A 15,978-nucleotide genomic window follows, 5' to 3' on the forward strand; every position below is an offset into this window, starting at 1 on the left:
AAATCACTTTGCTAACATAAATCATGATTAAATTGCTTTTAAAGGCTCTCAAAACATTTTTGAAAGAGACAGGATGAGGAAATCATTTTGTCACTGCAGAGGATGTCCCCATGATGAGTCCTAGAAGAGCTTGATCAAAGAGCCTTATTGGCTTTTCATTATAGCCCTGTTATGTGTAGTTGAAGTTCAGCAGTGGTTTCAACAGAACAGGCACAGAAATATGCACAGAGGGCAGATTTAAGCAGGAATCTAGAGCATCAAAGTATGTGATTAAGGACAACTTAATGTGCTGAGTAATGCAGCATGATTTGGATGTAATTTATCCTAATCCAGTCTGATCTTTTACAGGAGAATATATTATAAGGCCACAATTAGGTGAGACCAGGGCCCCATCTGGCCTCTTGTCTCCAGCAGTGGCTCATAGCCAATACAAGAAACAAAGAAAACACAGAGTGAGCTTCCCTTGTGTATCCTCCCTGCTTCTGGCATTCAGCAGTTATGGGACTTCTTGGGTCAGAGCATCCAGAGCGTGGAACACAATGGCCACCATTTATTTCTTCCTGAATTTATCTCATTGCTCTTTGGAACCATGCCTAGTTTTGAAGATTACAGCATGTAATGCCAGTGAGCACCATGATTCATCTGTGCCATATGCAGAAGTTCTTCTCTTTAATTTAAACTGGTGGCTTGTTAATTCTGCAGGTATTTTTGGGAGGGAGAGTATTTTCTCTCTCTCTGTAGGTCAGTCATGGCTTTGAAGGTTTCAAGCACAATTCCTGCTCGTTTGCATATTTTCTACTTGAGAATCTTTATCTGTTTATTCTTTTCCTCTAAGGCAGTTAATGCAATTTGAGGGCAAATCATATTTTTCAAGGAGATCAAGAAGCCCCAGACAGTTCCCTGGGGAAACATTTTTTTTCTCCCCTTCTACTCCTCCATCACCAGTGTGCTCCCAGTATTCCTCCTGGTATTCAGTGTCCTTTTCAAACAACTTACATCTGAGCCTTGAATAGAAGCCTGGAGATCTCTAACTTTGCACATTCTCTTCCCTTCCTTCCCTCGCTCCTTTTCCAGGAGTTCCCTTGATTTGGAAGGGGCCTTTAAAGGCCATCTGGTCCAACTCCCCTGCACTGAACAGGGACACCTACAGCTCCATCAGGTGCTCAGAGCCCCATCCAGCCTGACCTTGGCTGTCTCTGGGGACAAGGAATCCACTACAAAGGATCTCTGCCTCTTATAATTGCCATTAGGGCCGCAGTTTAGGAGCCTCAATGGATCATATGGTTGCCAACTAGAGGTTGGACCCAGCTGTCCTAATAGAAAACAAACAGCCCACCATCAAATGAGGAATTGCTTAGAAAACATGAAATAAAAATTCAAAGCCTATGCTATCTTCTTAAGCTCTTAGCCAGATCGGTGTGATATATGTAAGAGCTCATTAGCCTGACCAGTTTGTAAGCTACATGTGAATTTATGGTTCTACTATTCAGTACTTAATTTGAAACTGAGACTAGTTGCATCTTTTAAATATGTACCGTATGCGCGTGTATATTTGTATAGCAAAATCCCAAAGTGAAGAGCACGACTGGAAAAGCTGCACATGAAAGTGATTAATTTTTATTGCCTCATGTTTATCACTCAGCATTTGTGCTATAAATACTATAATAAAGTGACACACGTTTGGTCATTGGAAGGCAGAGATAAATTTGTCCTCCCTACAGGGGACAGCCAAGGTCAGTTTATAGGAGACGAAGAGCACCTCAACCCAGAGTTCTTGCTAAGGTAAATACATTCTCCTGTCCTGCAGAGAAATTTGCAATCTGAAGGGATAAACAGGGTAAAGCAAAACCAGATGAGGATGTGACTCTTAAGCAAGATCTTGTTTTTATCCTTCTTTCCAGGAAGAAGCCTGCTCTAAACACTCATGCTGTCTTTTTCAAGGCCACCAAAGCCTCGCAATGGAGGATCACATGGAGTTAGCTCATTGCCCCAGTGTCCCACAGCTTCCAAGTTGCGTTAAGCCATCTCCCTCTGGTGCCAGAGTGGCCCAGCTTTGCTGTCAGATCAGCGTGCTCGCTATCTCACAGCCTGGTGAAATGCTGAATGTACAATTTCAGAGCCCTGTCTTCTTCCAGGAGAATAATTTCATCATAATAAAGAGTAATTGTGAAAAATTGAAGAGCTAATTCTGCATTTCATCAGCCCAAGCCAAATACTGAAGATGTGCGCTGAAGCCAAATAATCAGCTTCACCACTGAGGAATCTTGGGACACAAATCCGTGACATTTCCCAATCACTTGGGAATGGGTGGGATGCCTTGAACCCACCTCTCTTCTTTCTGTACCCTTTACACACCCAAAAGAAAAGCAAGCTGCCTCTTGAGTATTGGGAGTCTGCATGAGGCAGGAAGGTCCATGGGGAATGTAGAATCATAGTATGGCTTAGGTTGGAGTAGACCTTAAAGATCATCTAGTTCCAGCCCCCTCCTTCGGGCAGGGTTGCCAATTACCACATTAGGGCCCGGGATTCCATCCCACGTGGCCTTGAGCACCTTCAGGGATGGAGCATCCACAGCCTCTGTGGGCAGCCTCTTCCTGTGCCAGGGTCTCACCACCCTCTGAGTAAAGAATTTCTTCCTAACATCTAGCCTAAATCTCCCCTCTTTCAGCTTAAAGCTATTCCCATTTGTTCTATCACTGTTAGACCTTGTAAAAAGTCACTCCCCCTCCTTGTAAGATCGTTTCAAGTACTGAAAGGCCTCCATGGGATGGGGTTTGTCTCAGAACTGTCTGCTTCCTGGCACCTCCGACCTGGTGGCAGAGCTCAAGCTATCCTCTGTCAAGTAATCTTCAGGCTCCTGCACATCTCCTTTGGGATATAAATTCATGGATTTGTACAGGGAGTATTGCTGAAGAGGAGTCAGTGCCCGTCTCCTTCCAACCATGGCTTTTTTGTGCAAGTTAAGGTTACCTGGGCAGGGAAAATCTCATCTGCACATATGGAAGAGATTCCAGTGCTGCACTTGGAGTTTCCAAAGGAGAACTTGGATTAATTTTTGTTTTGTTGGCTTGAAAGAAGTTATTGGAAGGTAGCACTAAGTGAGGACCTCCAGCTGAGTCCTGGTGGGCCAGACTGGGCTGCTGGTGTTCTATGGTGCTGAGAAAATTGTTGCAGTCTAACCAGAAACATATAAAGCTGTGTTGGTTGTCTGTGCCAGTGCTACAGCCACACTGTGCAAACAACAGGAAAGTGGCAGGAAGGCAAAACTCTCTTTTGTAGTGTCTTCTCTTGAGTTGATTGCAAAATATTGGCTTACCCTTCTCAACAGCAGCAAGCAGAGACTGCTTCCAGCAAGCAAGAAACACTCATTTTCAAAGTCAGGTCGACAGTTTTCCTTCTTGCCCCCCAACTCCCATTTGCCCTTGGCAAGGAATTTTGAAATCTCAGGGCTGCCACAATGGGTGCCTTTCTGACATGGCTGAAAAGCTCGACCTCTGTTCAGAAAGGACAGATTCATGTTCAAGAGGGTTCCACAATGCAACGATTTATATCAGGAAATGAACAGAATATTTTCTGATTTAAAAAAAAAAAAAAGGCTTCATCTGTTTATTTGGCTTGGGGAAGAGATCAGCTGTGCTTTTCTGACTGCTGGTGTGCTGGAGAAGAAAAATGTATAGCTGTATGCCTCTGTGTGCTTGAGTTTGTGTTCCTGATGCATAGCATATAGAGCTAATTTTGTTTAAATGTGTCGCATGGGGCTCAGAGCTCAGGGAATGGAGATCCCCTAATGCACATGGTTAAACTTTTGCACTTCTAGCATCATGGATCTGTGTTAACCCTGCACACTCCATATCACTCCTGTCTTTGCACTGTGTTAGTATGTTTGGGAGGTCCTCTGGCTTGGTAACAGCCAAGGCACCAGTATTGGTTCTTGGTCATGCCTGATTTTGGGCTTGTCTCAAACTGAAGATGTCAGTCTGGCAGATGAGTAAAATCAGAAGAATTTTAAGAGAATATTTTTAAGGTTCGAATTTCTGTATGTGTAAAGAGCAGTAGCAAAGTATTTTGGCATTGGTTTACTTTGAAAACACTGTTCAGAATCTGATAGCGGTGTTAAGAAAAACAGTTGCTGAGAAAGGCAGCAGTCCTCATTACTGATTGCAAACCATATGGATGTTGGGTGGGAGAGCACAGACTCCCTTGCTAAAACATTTCTGTGCTTTTAATCTGCCTGGCAAATCACTGGTGATTAAATTATAATCTGAGTTGTTTGTTTGAAATGTCATACATCTCCACCGCAACCTCTCCGCACCACCGGAGAGTTTCAGGAATTAAGGAGCATGGGAACGTAAACGCCTACAATGTATTTAAACATGAGTTAGTTAAAGCCAACAAATACAGAAATATTTCAACTTATGTATTAAAATGCTCCAGAGGATACGGATTAACCTCTATTACTCAGAGTTTGTCACTGTCTCATCTCTTTTGGACAGCAAACTCTGAGAAGCGGAGAGCAGGAAGATTTACTTTCCCTTCAGCTTCTGTCTCGCCTGATGACACGTCTGTGGCTCCCCCGGCCGTGTTGCTCCCTGAGCTCTGGCAGCTCCCCCTGCTTTGCAGGCACTGCTTTCTCTCACAGTCCAGAATCTCTTGTCTGAAATCTCTGCTAGATGAATTGAAGCCAAGCCTTGCTTGCATGCAGAGGCCCTGGGCTTCAAGGTGATGTATTGCGGTGGGATGAATCCCACAGCGTAAGCTTGCTTGGGTCTGCTGTCCTGTAGTGAAGGGGAGAAGCCTTGAATACAGCCTTTACACTCCAGAAGTAGCAGGGCAGGGATTTCCCAGTGCAGTCCATCACCTCCAGAGGGGCAGCTGGTTAGGACAAAGTTGCAGCCCTGCAGCCCCACCGCTGTTACAGTGCTGCTCTGCAAACTTTTCTGGGCTTCTACACAGAAAACTCTGAATCTCCTTGGGGATGCAGAAGAAACCCTCCAGGCCACATACAAATCAAGCTGAATTAGAAATACTGCTAAAGAGGTTGACTCAGTCCATTACAGACATGCTTGTGCGCAGTCAGTCTTCTCTTCCATGTGAAACAGTTCCTGGGCTTTTCTTGAACAAATGTCAGGATGCTCCTCATTTATTAAGCAACTTTCCAATTGTGTCACTGCATCTTTGTGTATATCTCTCTATATTTAGATAGATTAAAACACCCACAAATCATTGTTTTTATCATGAACACTCACTGATTGCAGCAGCAAAGTTAGTCCCTAAATAAAGGATGCACCAAAACACTTTTCTGTAATGTTATTAATATAACCACCTCAATTAAAGTAGATTACAAGAGGCAAACAAATTTAGTTATATAGCATATATAAATACGTTATTTATAACATATTTTGGTCTTTCACAATATCCTTGACTGACTGTGTATCTTAATATGACAAGGCAGTCAGCTCTGCGGCAGTACATGTGTTCCTCCTTTCACATTTGTTGGTAGAAGCCAAATGAGTAGCATTATCCTGGTGTAACACTGATGAAAAAGGAGATGCAGCCTCTCTCTCCTTGTCAATAAAGCAAGAAGAGTGTATTCAGTCTTTGTGATGTACTTGGCACCAGCAATATTTTAATATCATTAGCAGCGGGAAATGCTTTCCTTGCCAGTGATGAGGTTCAGTGTCAAATAAAGGTGATACCCCATGGGAAGACTTTAGACAAATTTGCTATATTCTAATTAAAAAAAAAAACCATCTAGAAATACTCTATTTTTTTGTAAAAAGCATTTATTCAAGTATGGAGTGATGTTGGCTAATGAAGAAGGGCCCTGCTGGTGCCATTCTTAGTTCCACCTGCTGCTATCACTGCTTTTCTTGTAGACAGAGCATAAAGTGGAATTAGGATGGTGGTGTCTGCTCTCACACAGAAATAAAGTCAGAATAGAAATATGTGTGTATGTATAAAGATAAAAAGAAAAGAAAAAGGAAAGAGCCAGAGCTTAAAGGACAGTGAGCTTCTCTGTATAGCTGCAGTGACCTTGTACCTTCACTTGGAAGGGTTTTTCCTTCTGTAAGGCCAGACTTCTAGTCTGTTGTAAGGGCTAGCAGGGTGTCTGGTGCAGCCCATGTTGCAGGAGATCAGAATTTCTGCTTTGAAGTTGTTACAGTTAAGAGAAACCACTAAAAAATTTCCTTTATTGTGTTGGACATAATCTGATACTTCAATCTCACCATAATGTTCCTCTGGAAATAGTGAGGCTAAGAGGTATTCACCTATAGACCATTGCTTGAGAGGAAAGACATCAATGAATCTCTGAATAATAGGGCATAAAAAATAAATACATAGCTGGGCATGGCTCCTTGCTGCTGCTATTGCTGCTACTTCCTTAATTAGCAGAAAAGAGAAGAGTGTTTACAAGGAGCACTTTACCCACTCAGAGGAATTATTTGTTATGCTATGTTGGCTTTCTGTTTCAGCACTGATGTTTTTCCCATCCTTGGTATAAGAAATAAGTTTTGGCTTTCAGAGATTCACTGAGGAAATGTGGATTTTATTTGAAGCTCCATTTTATTTGATACTGCTTTGTCTTGACTTTGTGACTGAAATGATTTGTATAAAAAACGAGACAGGGAGACATGGGGTTCAGGGACTTCAGGACCTCCCAAGTCAGAATGTGATAAAATATGACTTGAAAATCTGGAGAAGGAATGAAAACCTGTCCTTCAGGTTGGCTGTTGGCTTTATTTTTGAGTGAGCCTCACAATTGGAAGGTGGTGGTGATTGAAACAAATATTTTGTAATGGTCATCTAATTTCTTATGAAAGGATGATCCTGTGCTTCAGACTGGAAACTAAGACCAGAAGGTGCAGATTCAACAGATTCCTCATCAGTGCAAAGTGTATAATATGCTTTTTTTCCCCCCCATCATTTGGTTTTCTTTGTCAGTTTGGGGCAGCAGCCATTTCTTTTTGCAAAGTACTAAATCGAGTGAGGTTCCCACCTTCATTTTGGTCTACATTTGGTCTACACATAAATTTTGAGAAGGACACTAGAGAAGAATTAAACATCGTAGCACATAAAAGGACATCCTGAGTGCAATGCAGGAACCTGTGGGATAGATATGCAGAAGACCCAGAGGGGAGGACCAGTGTGCATTGGCTGAATGTGGGGCAGCAAGACAGAGTTTGTATCTGTGGCATAAACCAAGAGAAACAGTGATGGGATTTGTTGGGTCAAATGTGCCTCTGTTGGCACCATGTTTGCCATTGACCAGAACTGTGGTGTCGCATGCTGTGGAGTACAGCGCTTCGTGATGACAGTAGTAGTGTGGTGTGGGGTGTGCCTGCCCACCACAGGGCTCATGGAACTCAGTTTTAGGGCGAGCGTGCTGTCATAAATTATGTGTTTTTGCTATGGAAGAAATGCCAGCTGGATGAGGAATAGGACAGGAACAAAGATAAGCATGGAAAAGCTCATCACAGAGAAAGAAGAAAACAGTTTCAAAATTTTGCCTTTTTAAATCTCTGCCTTCTTGAAATTGTATGGGTGAGTCATCCTTTAGAATTAAAAGAAAAAGCCTCATTTAAAAGCTTCCTGCAGCCTCTCACACAAGCCCTGAGAAACAGCTTGAGATTGGGCTGCAAAATGTGGGAGGACATCTGGGATGGAGGGCTGAGCATTCCTTGGTGGTTGCTGTTGGAGGAGAGCGAGGACACAGGCAAACCATCTTCTTGCACTGTGCTTTCCAGACCTGAGTACTGACTTTGGCTTGGTGTGGTGGGATGCTGGGAGCAGTTTTATCTGCTTTTGTTTGCTTGCTAACTCTAACCATCCATCAACAGCCCATTTCCAGTCACGTTAATTGGATGATATATACAAGTGGCAGGCATGGGTTGGCTAGGAATGGGAGAGTGGCCATGCCTCTCTTATAGGGACTGTCACAGGGTGTTCTGGTGTGCTGGTGGGAGCAGAGCTGGGGCTGGTAATTGCATTCTGGGAGCCATCCCTTCCCCAGCTGTTCTGAGGGGTCTCTGTTTTAGGCACCATATAGCGAGCATTACTTCTGGATATATAATATCACTTCTGCAGAAGAAGCAACAGCAGTAGCATCTTCATGTCAAACACAAGGCATGGCTGAGAAAACCCTTTAATTGAAATAGGAACTGGAAAATCCAAAGAGGGTGCAAAAAACTCCCGAGGAGTTATTACTCACCAGGAGCAAATCCTACACATTCCAAGCGTGGAGGGCACTGTGCCTGCACAGCGATGCCCCTTCTGCCCCATCTGCACATGGATGGGGCTCAGGGCACCACGGGGAAGTGCAGCCACCGCAAAGTGTTTCTCTTCTGCAGCTGTGTTCTGTAGTTTCAGCTCACTCCTGCAGCAGCTCTCTGAGATTTCAGCTGTTCTGTAGCAAGCAGAAGGTCCTTAGACCACTGTGGGAAAGTCAGGGTGCATTCCTCATCCCGGAAGAAAGAAGGGGCAAAGTTAGGGGCGTTTGGGTATTTCTCTTCGTGTTTGTCAGAGATGCCCGGAAGGGATCTGAAGGTTATGCACCAATTAATGGGAGGAGGGGACGGCACTCAGTGCCAGCCCAGCCCGCAGCAGCCGCACCCCTACGGCAAGCAGTTAACGTTCCCTCTCCTCTCCAGGGGAACGGCAGGGGTTAATCCAGTAGCCATGCATTTAATAGCTCGATTTAAAGGGGAAAAAGTGACACCCTTCTCCCCTGCCTTGCTGCCGGAGGATGGTTGGCTCTATCTCAGTGATCACATGCTCCCCCAGCCCTCGGTGCTGCAGAAGCCCAGCTGCTGCCGATGAGCCGGTTCTGCTCAGGACCTGTCCCAGCCCCAGCCCTTGCCCGTCAATGCCTTGCAGCCCTGAGCTCCTCTTTAAAGGGGGGAGCGGGCAGAATGAGCCCTTGAGCCTATGGGTGGAAATTTGGGAAGCCTCTGTTCTCTCTCTGTTTCCAGCTCTAACCATGTCCATTTGTTGTTGTCTCTTTTTCAGGGACTATGGATCTTCAAAGAGAAAATCAGGTAAGATACTGAGGTTTTTACTGTGTGATTATAGAGGGAACTGGATTGTTTTTTTTCTCCTCCTTTTTAAACCTTCCCTTGTGTTGCATGAAATTATATAGCAGTTTAACTTTTCATTGCTGAAACCTGCTGTAGCCAGGCATCAAATTCTTTCTGCTCCACTGAAGAGAAGAAACTCATCTTACATTGTATTGCAATTAAAATGTTGGTGTTTATAGAGCTCTTTCTCCAGTCTAAGAGGCTAATGGGGTTACATTTCTTTTTATATTTTTTTTCTTAAGTCAATCTCTACCTAAATAAAAATGTAGTTTAAGAGTTGGAGGTATTTTTTTGAGAGAAGAGGAAGAAGATGCTTTTCTGTGTGGGTCTGAATCTTATTTTTGCCTGACCAAAAGGATCTGCTGCAGCTTTCAATGCAAAATGTTCTCATTTTCTGGGTTAGGGTTAGGGCCATAGCTCTTTATTTTGTTTTTAAGTCCTGGATTCAAATGTCCTATAAAATCCTGATCTGAAGCTACATAAAACCAATTTTTCCCATTTCCTTATAGCTCTTAGTGATTTATACAGATATGTTTTCAACAGGGAAATGTGATTATGGGCCTCTGCATTTGGCTGTTCTGAGTTGGATGTGATAGGGCTTCTTTCTTTCCTTTTTTTTTTTTTTTTTCCTCTCCCAAGCAGTACTGAGCACCTGCAACTCTCATTGACTTTGTTTGTAGTCTCAATTGCTCTGAATCACATCCAGGGCATCCAAAGAGGCCCCTGAAACCCTCTGCAACCCCTGGAATAGTCTGGCCTATGTGCAGAGGAGGGGAGGGTTTTTTCCTCTTGTGTTTTGAGATGATGATAAAGAAATGCTGCAATGGCTGAATCTCTGGGAATGTAACTTACTGAACTTAAAGAATGTCACTGCCTAGATTGATTTGTTAATTATGAGAGCTTTTATGCTGCAGTCCTGTAATAAGCTAAGTGGTACACTAATGCGAGCTGTTACTTGACCCTGCCATCCTGTGCATTTATGGCTGTTCCCTTTGCAGGCTGGTGCTTGTGGTGCTCTCCTCCTTTAAATTTACCATAAGTGCAGGTGGGTGATGGTAATCAGAGGCAGGTGGAGCACTGGAACCCGGGGAACATTTAACTTTCTTGTTTCCTACAGAACTTCTTTCTGGGTTGCAGTTCTAGGCAGGTCTATCCGCAGAGATGTGACTGCACTTCTAGCATATAATATTAAATAAACTTTGCATTGTTTGTACAAATTGTACAGTGAATTAAAGATGCAGAAGGCAGAGTTGAGGGCAGAAGATCCTGGCTCACAGTGCCCTGTGCAGAGCACTGGGGTTTTAAGGCCCCATAAAGACTGCTGAAATGTGTTGCTGAAGTCTCTGGGGCAACCTGATTTAGCACTGACCTAGAACAGCAAGGAAACTGAGTGCTTTGGAATCTGTGCACAAGTTGACGTGCACAGGAGCTGCAGTGTTGCTCTTGTAAGATGTGTGAGGGATTGCTTTGGAAGGATGAGAAGCTGCTATTCCTCCATTCTGGAGAGAAGCTGGAGCTGATACACTGTGACACTGAGGGAAGAGGGACTAAATTGAATCAATACAGCTGGGATGCCGTCTGTTCCCCTTGAGGCATCCCAAACAGCATGCTCATCGGTCCCCGAGGCTGGGCTCCCCTGCTCTGCTCTCCCACCCTCATGTGTTGCTGGGTCTTGTTTGGGGAGTTTCTTCTTCTCTGCCCCTTGGTGGCTGACTGCACAGCCAGGGCTTGGATGCAGTGGGATTTAGGGATGCTCTTTCTCCACTTACACTGTAAGAGGAATGTGAAGCAGCAGTCTGACCGAAGTGAGTTATATAAAGGGACTCTGTTCTCAACCATCTTCTTGCTTGTCTTTAGAGTGGCGGGGGAAGGCTTCATTCTACTTGGAGCTTGATGTCGTGGGAGTGTACATACAACAAGCCAAAGAATATGCCAAGAGAGTTGGTGGTTACAGCCTCTAACAAAGAGCAGCTTTATGACACTGGGTCTAGTGATGGGGTGAATGAACACAGCTTCCAAGCCTGTGTTGTGAAGAGCCTTTAAGGATAACTAATAACTTTGAAATGCAGCTTCCTCTGTAGGTGCAAACACTACTCAATCTTAAATGGTACAAATAGACACTTGAATGCCTCCCAACAGATCAGACCTGAGAATACCTTTTTTTGACCAAGGATATGCTGGGAAGAGACTTAGAGCTGTGAGCAGCAGGAATCTCACAGCTGCTCCATCTTGGGAAGGCAGGGCATGAGTGTGACTGATGGCAGAAACATTTGGGGAATGCCTCTGATAGCCACTGTTGCCTCTACCCTGACCTCTGCCTTGCCAATGAGTGCATTTCTAGCTAGTCCTGTGCTGAGCCCTTAAAGCAGGGAGAAACTGAGGAAGTTCAGAGTTTAATAGGAGTTAGGGATGCATTTATCACTGCAGCTGATAGCAGTTGTAAACATCTGGGGACATTCTGAACAAAGTGCAACAGCATGGCCTTAACTTAGCTAAACAGAAGAGTCTTGTGCTGATCTGCAGCATCTCTGTATGCCAACCTTGAGCCAGGGCTTCCTCTTGTGCAAAGTGCTGTATAAACACAGCCCTTTCCTTGGTTATGATCTAATTATAAATGCTTTAACCTGCAGTCAGCTTGGAGCTCTGCTGAAGCAGCTGGGCTCTGCATAGGCATGGCTATTTGCTATGGCCTGAGCAGCCACGTGGGCTGTTGCTTTGGATTTGTAGGGCTGTATGTGACATGCTGCAGAGCTGCCTTCTTATTTTCAGTCAATTGAATTGTTGCTCTGGGTCCCTTCCTTAGTGATGAGGAGGCCTCGGTACAACTGTGAGGAGCGGTTAAGGCTGACATGTTTTGCATACCCACAGCAAGCGATCTCATCAGGGTTCATCCCAAGTCCCTCTGTAGCAAAAAGGGAAGGGGTTACTTTTCAGACTGATTTGTCACTGCCATTAACTAAGTGAACAGCAACTCATTTGTCACTCAAAATAGGCATTACTTCTATGCAGTCATCCAATGTGTGGTTTTCTCTCCTCAAATCAAAATAAGGGCAGAATTGCTCCGAATCTCGTAATGGATATTTGCATGGTACATTACAAACCACAAATTAGGTTAATCCACTCTCCAAACCCTACCAGCTACCATCTGTGCATGGTGAATTAATTAACCCTTGAGACATCTGCCAATCCTGATGTGGCTTGTGAAACCAGTTTCAGGATGTTTATCCTCAAAGATGTTCCTGTCTCCCTTAGATTGTTGCTGGCTATAGCAGGTTTTATACTCCTGGAGTATGACGATCTAGCCCTCTTCCCTTGCTGAGAATTTTTCTTTGGTAGTTCACTGCCAAAGTTGTTGTCAGATCTTTGGTCATAAAGCTGGAGTAAACAGCTGGAACCAGGCATTCAGTGGTAATTAGAGAAGTGACATGGCTTCCACGGGTTTTCCACAGTCTTCATGCTCATCTATTACTGAGAGAGTTCCTGTTGCTTACAGTGGGGCTTACAGCTAGCAGAAGATGCTGCTTCACCTTAGCTTTCAGTGCTAAGGAATCTTTCTGCCACCTGCCTTGTAGGCAGCCAAGCCCTTGTGTCTGTTTTGGTGTTTGCTTGCAAAGGCCTTTCTGGCCACCCCCCTTCTGAAAGCATAACAGAAACCCCACTGCTTGCTCACTCCCCCTGCCCTGGCCGCCCTGGCCCCAAGCTGCTACTTGGTGGCTTTGTCTTACTCCCTGCTCTTGTGAGGTAGGATGTCCCTACAGTGAGGGGAAATAAACTTGAAGTTTATGGCTCCATCAGCACCACAGTGTCTCCTTTCCCTAATTGATCAGATCCTGTCTGCATTGAGCTGGCCATGCTCTGGCTGAGCCTGCCAGCTGTAGTCTGTTTAAACAGCCCCTGTAATTGAGCACTCAGAGCATTAGCTTAGCAGCTTGCTCCAAGCCAGTGGTGCCTCGGTGGGGCTGTTGATGAAGCTTGGCTTCCTCGGCAGAGAGAAGCATCTTTCAGTGCTGTTCCCACATTCAGTTATTGGACAAGCAGAATACTGCAGCACCCAGACAGCAATCTGCTTCTTTTCCCTTCTGTAGCCTAAAATGAGGAAGGATGTAAATAAAAACTTTAATGTCTGTTTGAAGCCACTCAGACTGTCTTTTTATTGATATCTCTTTAATATTCCCTCAATGGGAGGATTAAGTAGAGTTGAGAATTACAACAGCTACGGAAGTGGGGCCTCCAGGGGAAAGACGAGCAGATTGCTGTAACAGTACTGCGGCCCTTATGGCCTGTCACGTTGTGGGGCTGTTCCTTGGGCTGCAAGCAGGAGTTGGGTCTTTACTCATTTCTTCTTGCTAAGGAAAACTTGCTTGCACACTGAGGGCACGTTCTGTCAGCTTTAGGGAGATGCCTTAATTGCTGTTTGAGTTATCAGGGATGGCTTTTGTCCACTTTCTTCTAATTTCTCTAATTATGAAGAGAAATGGCTGAACTCTAGGCTTTTTCTTTCCTGGGTTTACAGCTGAGCTATGCTCATCCCTCCAGAGCTTAACTTCTTTGGTTCTGTCACACCACACATCCAGCCTGCCCTTACAGCTCCATGGCATGTCTTGCATGCTTTTTCATTTTTGTAAATGAGTTTTATTTTCTTAACTTCAGTTTGAACTGCCTCCTTTGAGGTAATATGGAGAAAATAAGTGGTGTGTGCTAGCCCTTCTGTACTTAATCATTCAGCAGGGTTGCAAATGTGCGAGCCATTAGCTGGACCAGCATAGCTGGAGCTGTTTCTGCCTGTCCCTGGAGCTGACCCAAGAGGTAGAGCTTAATCTTTTATATGTCATTTCTGAAGGGCCCAATCTGCGAGCATGGTACTAAAGATGTCAAAAAATACATCCAGTAAAGTGAAGTGGTAAATCATGTTGTGAGGCAACTCTCTCCTGTGGTGGTAACTGCAGCAGGTATCTTGTGGCTACCAGTGCTGAGTGTGTAGGCAGTGAGACAGGCAGTTGGTTACTGCTGGATGAATCCAAGCCCAGGTGATAGCACAGCAAAGGTATGGTGTGGTTTTCAACCCAAATGTTAGTCATTCTGCTCTCATTGTTCACCTCTAGCTCTGTCTCCCCAAATCCCTCTTGAAAAGCTTAAGCTAGGGAGGCTTTTGTTTGTTTTTTAAGGTGGCAAATGGGGAATCTAAGTTTGTCCAAGCCCATGGCAGGGTCCCAGCAGCATTGTAAAGCACGTAGCTTGGCCTTGGTGTCCTAATCCTCGCAAGAGATCTGTGCTGCAACATGGTCCCTGCAGACAAAGGCACGTGCTCTTGTGTGTGTGCTGATGAATCACATGTGCGTGCTGTTACTTGCATTGCTGTGTGCAGTCAGTCAGTGCGGCAGCAGCCATGGTGAAGCAGCTCTGTTGCTGTTCCCGTGCTGATGGGAATGGCTGGAGCAGGTGGCTTGTCTGCTGCTGCTCTTCTGCACCCTCACAAGTACTGGCAGGATTCCTCTTGATCAAACCTGGGACCTCTTCTCCCATTGTATGATTAACCTTCCTGGCTGTATGTACTAATTATCATGTGGAATTTAAAAACAGCAGATTCTGGCAGAACATCTTGGTTCTCACATAGTGTTTTTCTTTCTTTTTTTTTTTAAAGGAGGATAAAGGGATTTAGTAATAAAAGATGGATAGAGTAAGCAGAAGCATAGCAACAAAGGTCCAAACAAAGCTTAGTTTGTAATTATTGGGTATGTACTTCCTGAGTCTGAGCCTAGTAGTAAATGGTCTTAATGTGCATCCCCAGTTCAGTTCTTGATGGTGGAGTTCCCTCTTCTCATGATGAATAACTTTAGAATTTGCTGAACTGTAACTGCTGTTCAGTTTACTAGCTTTTGCTCAATGTAATAATTCCCAAAACAGCTTACTTTTTTACTTGATTTTTTTTTTTTTTAAATTTTATTTTATGTTTAACTAGTTTGTGAGCTAACACGTAGCTGAAGCAACATGATAGCACTTGCTTGTTAACACTTGCACTTTCCCAAAGCAAGGCTGTTGCTCTCTGCTTAGAGGGCTCCAAGGAAGAGCTTTGGCTATGCCAGGCACCCTTCATCTCCTCACAGTACATGTGATGCTGTTCTGCATCACTGGGCAATGTGTGACCCTGCCCAGCCTAATTCCCTCTCCAATTCTGTAGTATTCTGGTAGAAGTAAACTGATCTTGCCATTCAGTCTTCTTGTGCTCCGCATTTCTGAAATCACTATTTAAATTAAAATGCATTGTACTTATGCCTGCAGCTGCTGAAGAACAGACAGATAGGAACCCTTATTCTTTCTGCACTGCCTCACTTTTCTGCTGACGAGCTGTATAGCCTGCTGGATGTCTGGGCTTGCTGTCCTTTTCTGGATGGCCCATATGCTGAGGGTGGAAGATGGGGTAAGAGAAGAACAGTTGTTTGTGCCTTGTGTGGTTTAGCTGTGTGGCTTTTAAATTGAAGTGTGGGGACAGAGCACAGGATTAGGGAGAGGAATGTTTGTGCTCTCTGAGCTTCCCAGTTCAGGGCAGAGCTGGGCTGCAAGGATAAGGTGTGGTCTGTATGGACAACCTGAACTCTCTAAGTGCCTCTGGGGATGGAATGGATCTTCTGGTTTTAGGGAGCTCTGTCTGCTCCTGTCCTGCCTCCCTCCTCTGTCTGTCAAGTGGCAGATTGTGTTAGCACTGCTTGTGTGGGTTTTTTTCTCTTTCACACCCAGGGAACCATGTGCTGTCAGGCTTTGGTTTACAGGAGGTAAGGCAGGTGAGATGCACCTGCTGCAGTGGAAGCTGATGGGCTTTGGTTGGCAGGGATGTAAGTGTGGGGCCTGACTGCCCGAGGGGCACAGCTTGGAGTGACTTCAACTCAGCCTGGCGTAACTTTCACTG

General features: G+C 44.6%; 2 protein-coding genes across 7 annotated transcripts in view; both read left to right on the forward strand.

Moving 5' to 3' along the window:
* SH3PXD2A (SH3 and PX domains 2A) overlaps positions 1–15,978 on the forward strand; it is a 236,364-nt gene that overhangs the window by 137,747 nt on the left and 82,639 nt on the right. For 5 of the 6 annotated variants that reach the window (XM_052677857.1, XM_052677858.1, XM_052677856.1 and 2 more), the window contains one exon: positions 9,007–9,035. In XM_052677857.1, the coding sequence (XP_052533817.1) occupies positions 9,007–9,035 (29 nt within the window). Of the gene's footprint in view, positions 1–8,612; positions 9,036–15,978 lie in introns of those variants that run through there. The other variant, XM_052677859.1, reaches the window with a different exon arrangement.
* The window catches only part of ATP5MK (ATP synthase membrane subunit k), a 426,737-nt gene that overhangs the window by 131,991 nt on the left and 278,768 nt on the right, over positions 1–15,978 (forward strand). The window lies entirely within an intron of this gene.

This window comes from Tympanuchus pallidicinctus, unplaced genomic scaffold, assembly GCF_026119805.1.
Source record: "Tympanuchus pallidicinctus isolate F22 unplaced genomic scaffold, pur_lepc_1.0 scaffold16, whole genome shotgun sequence".
NCBI classification, from domain to species: Eukaryota; Metazoa; Chordata; class Aves; order Galliformes; family Phasianidae; genus Tympanuchus; species Tympanuchus pallidicinctus.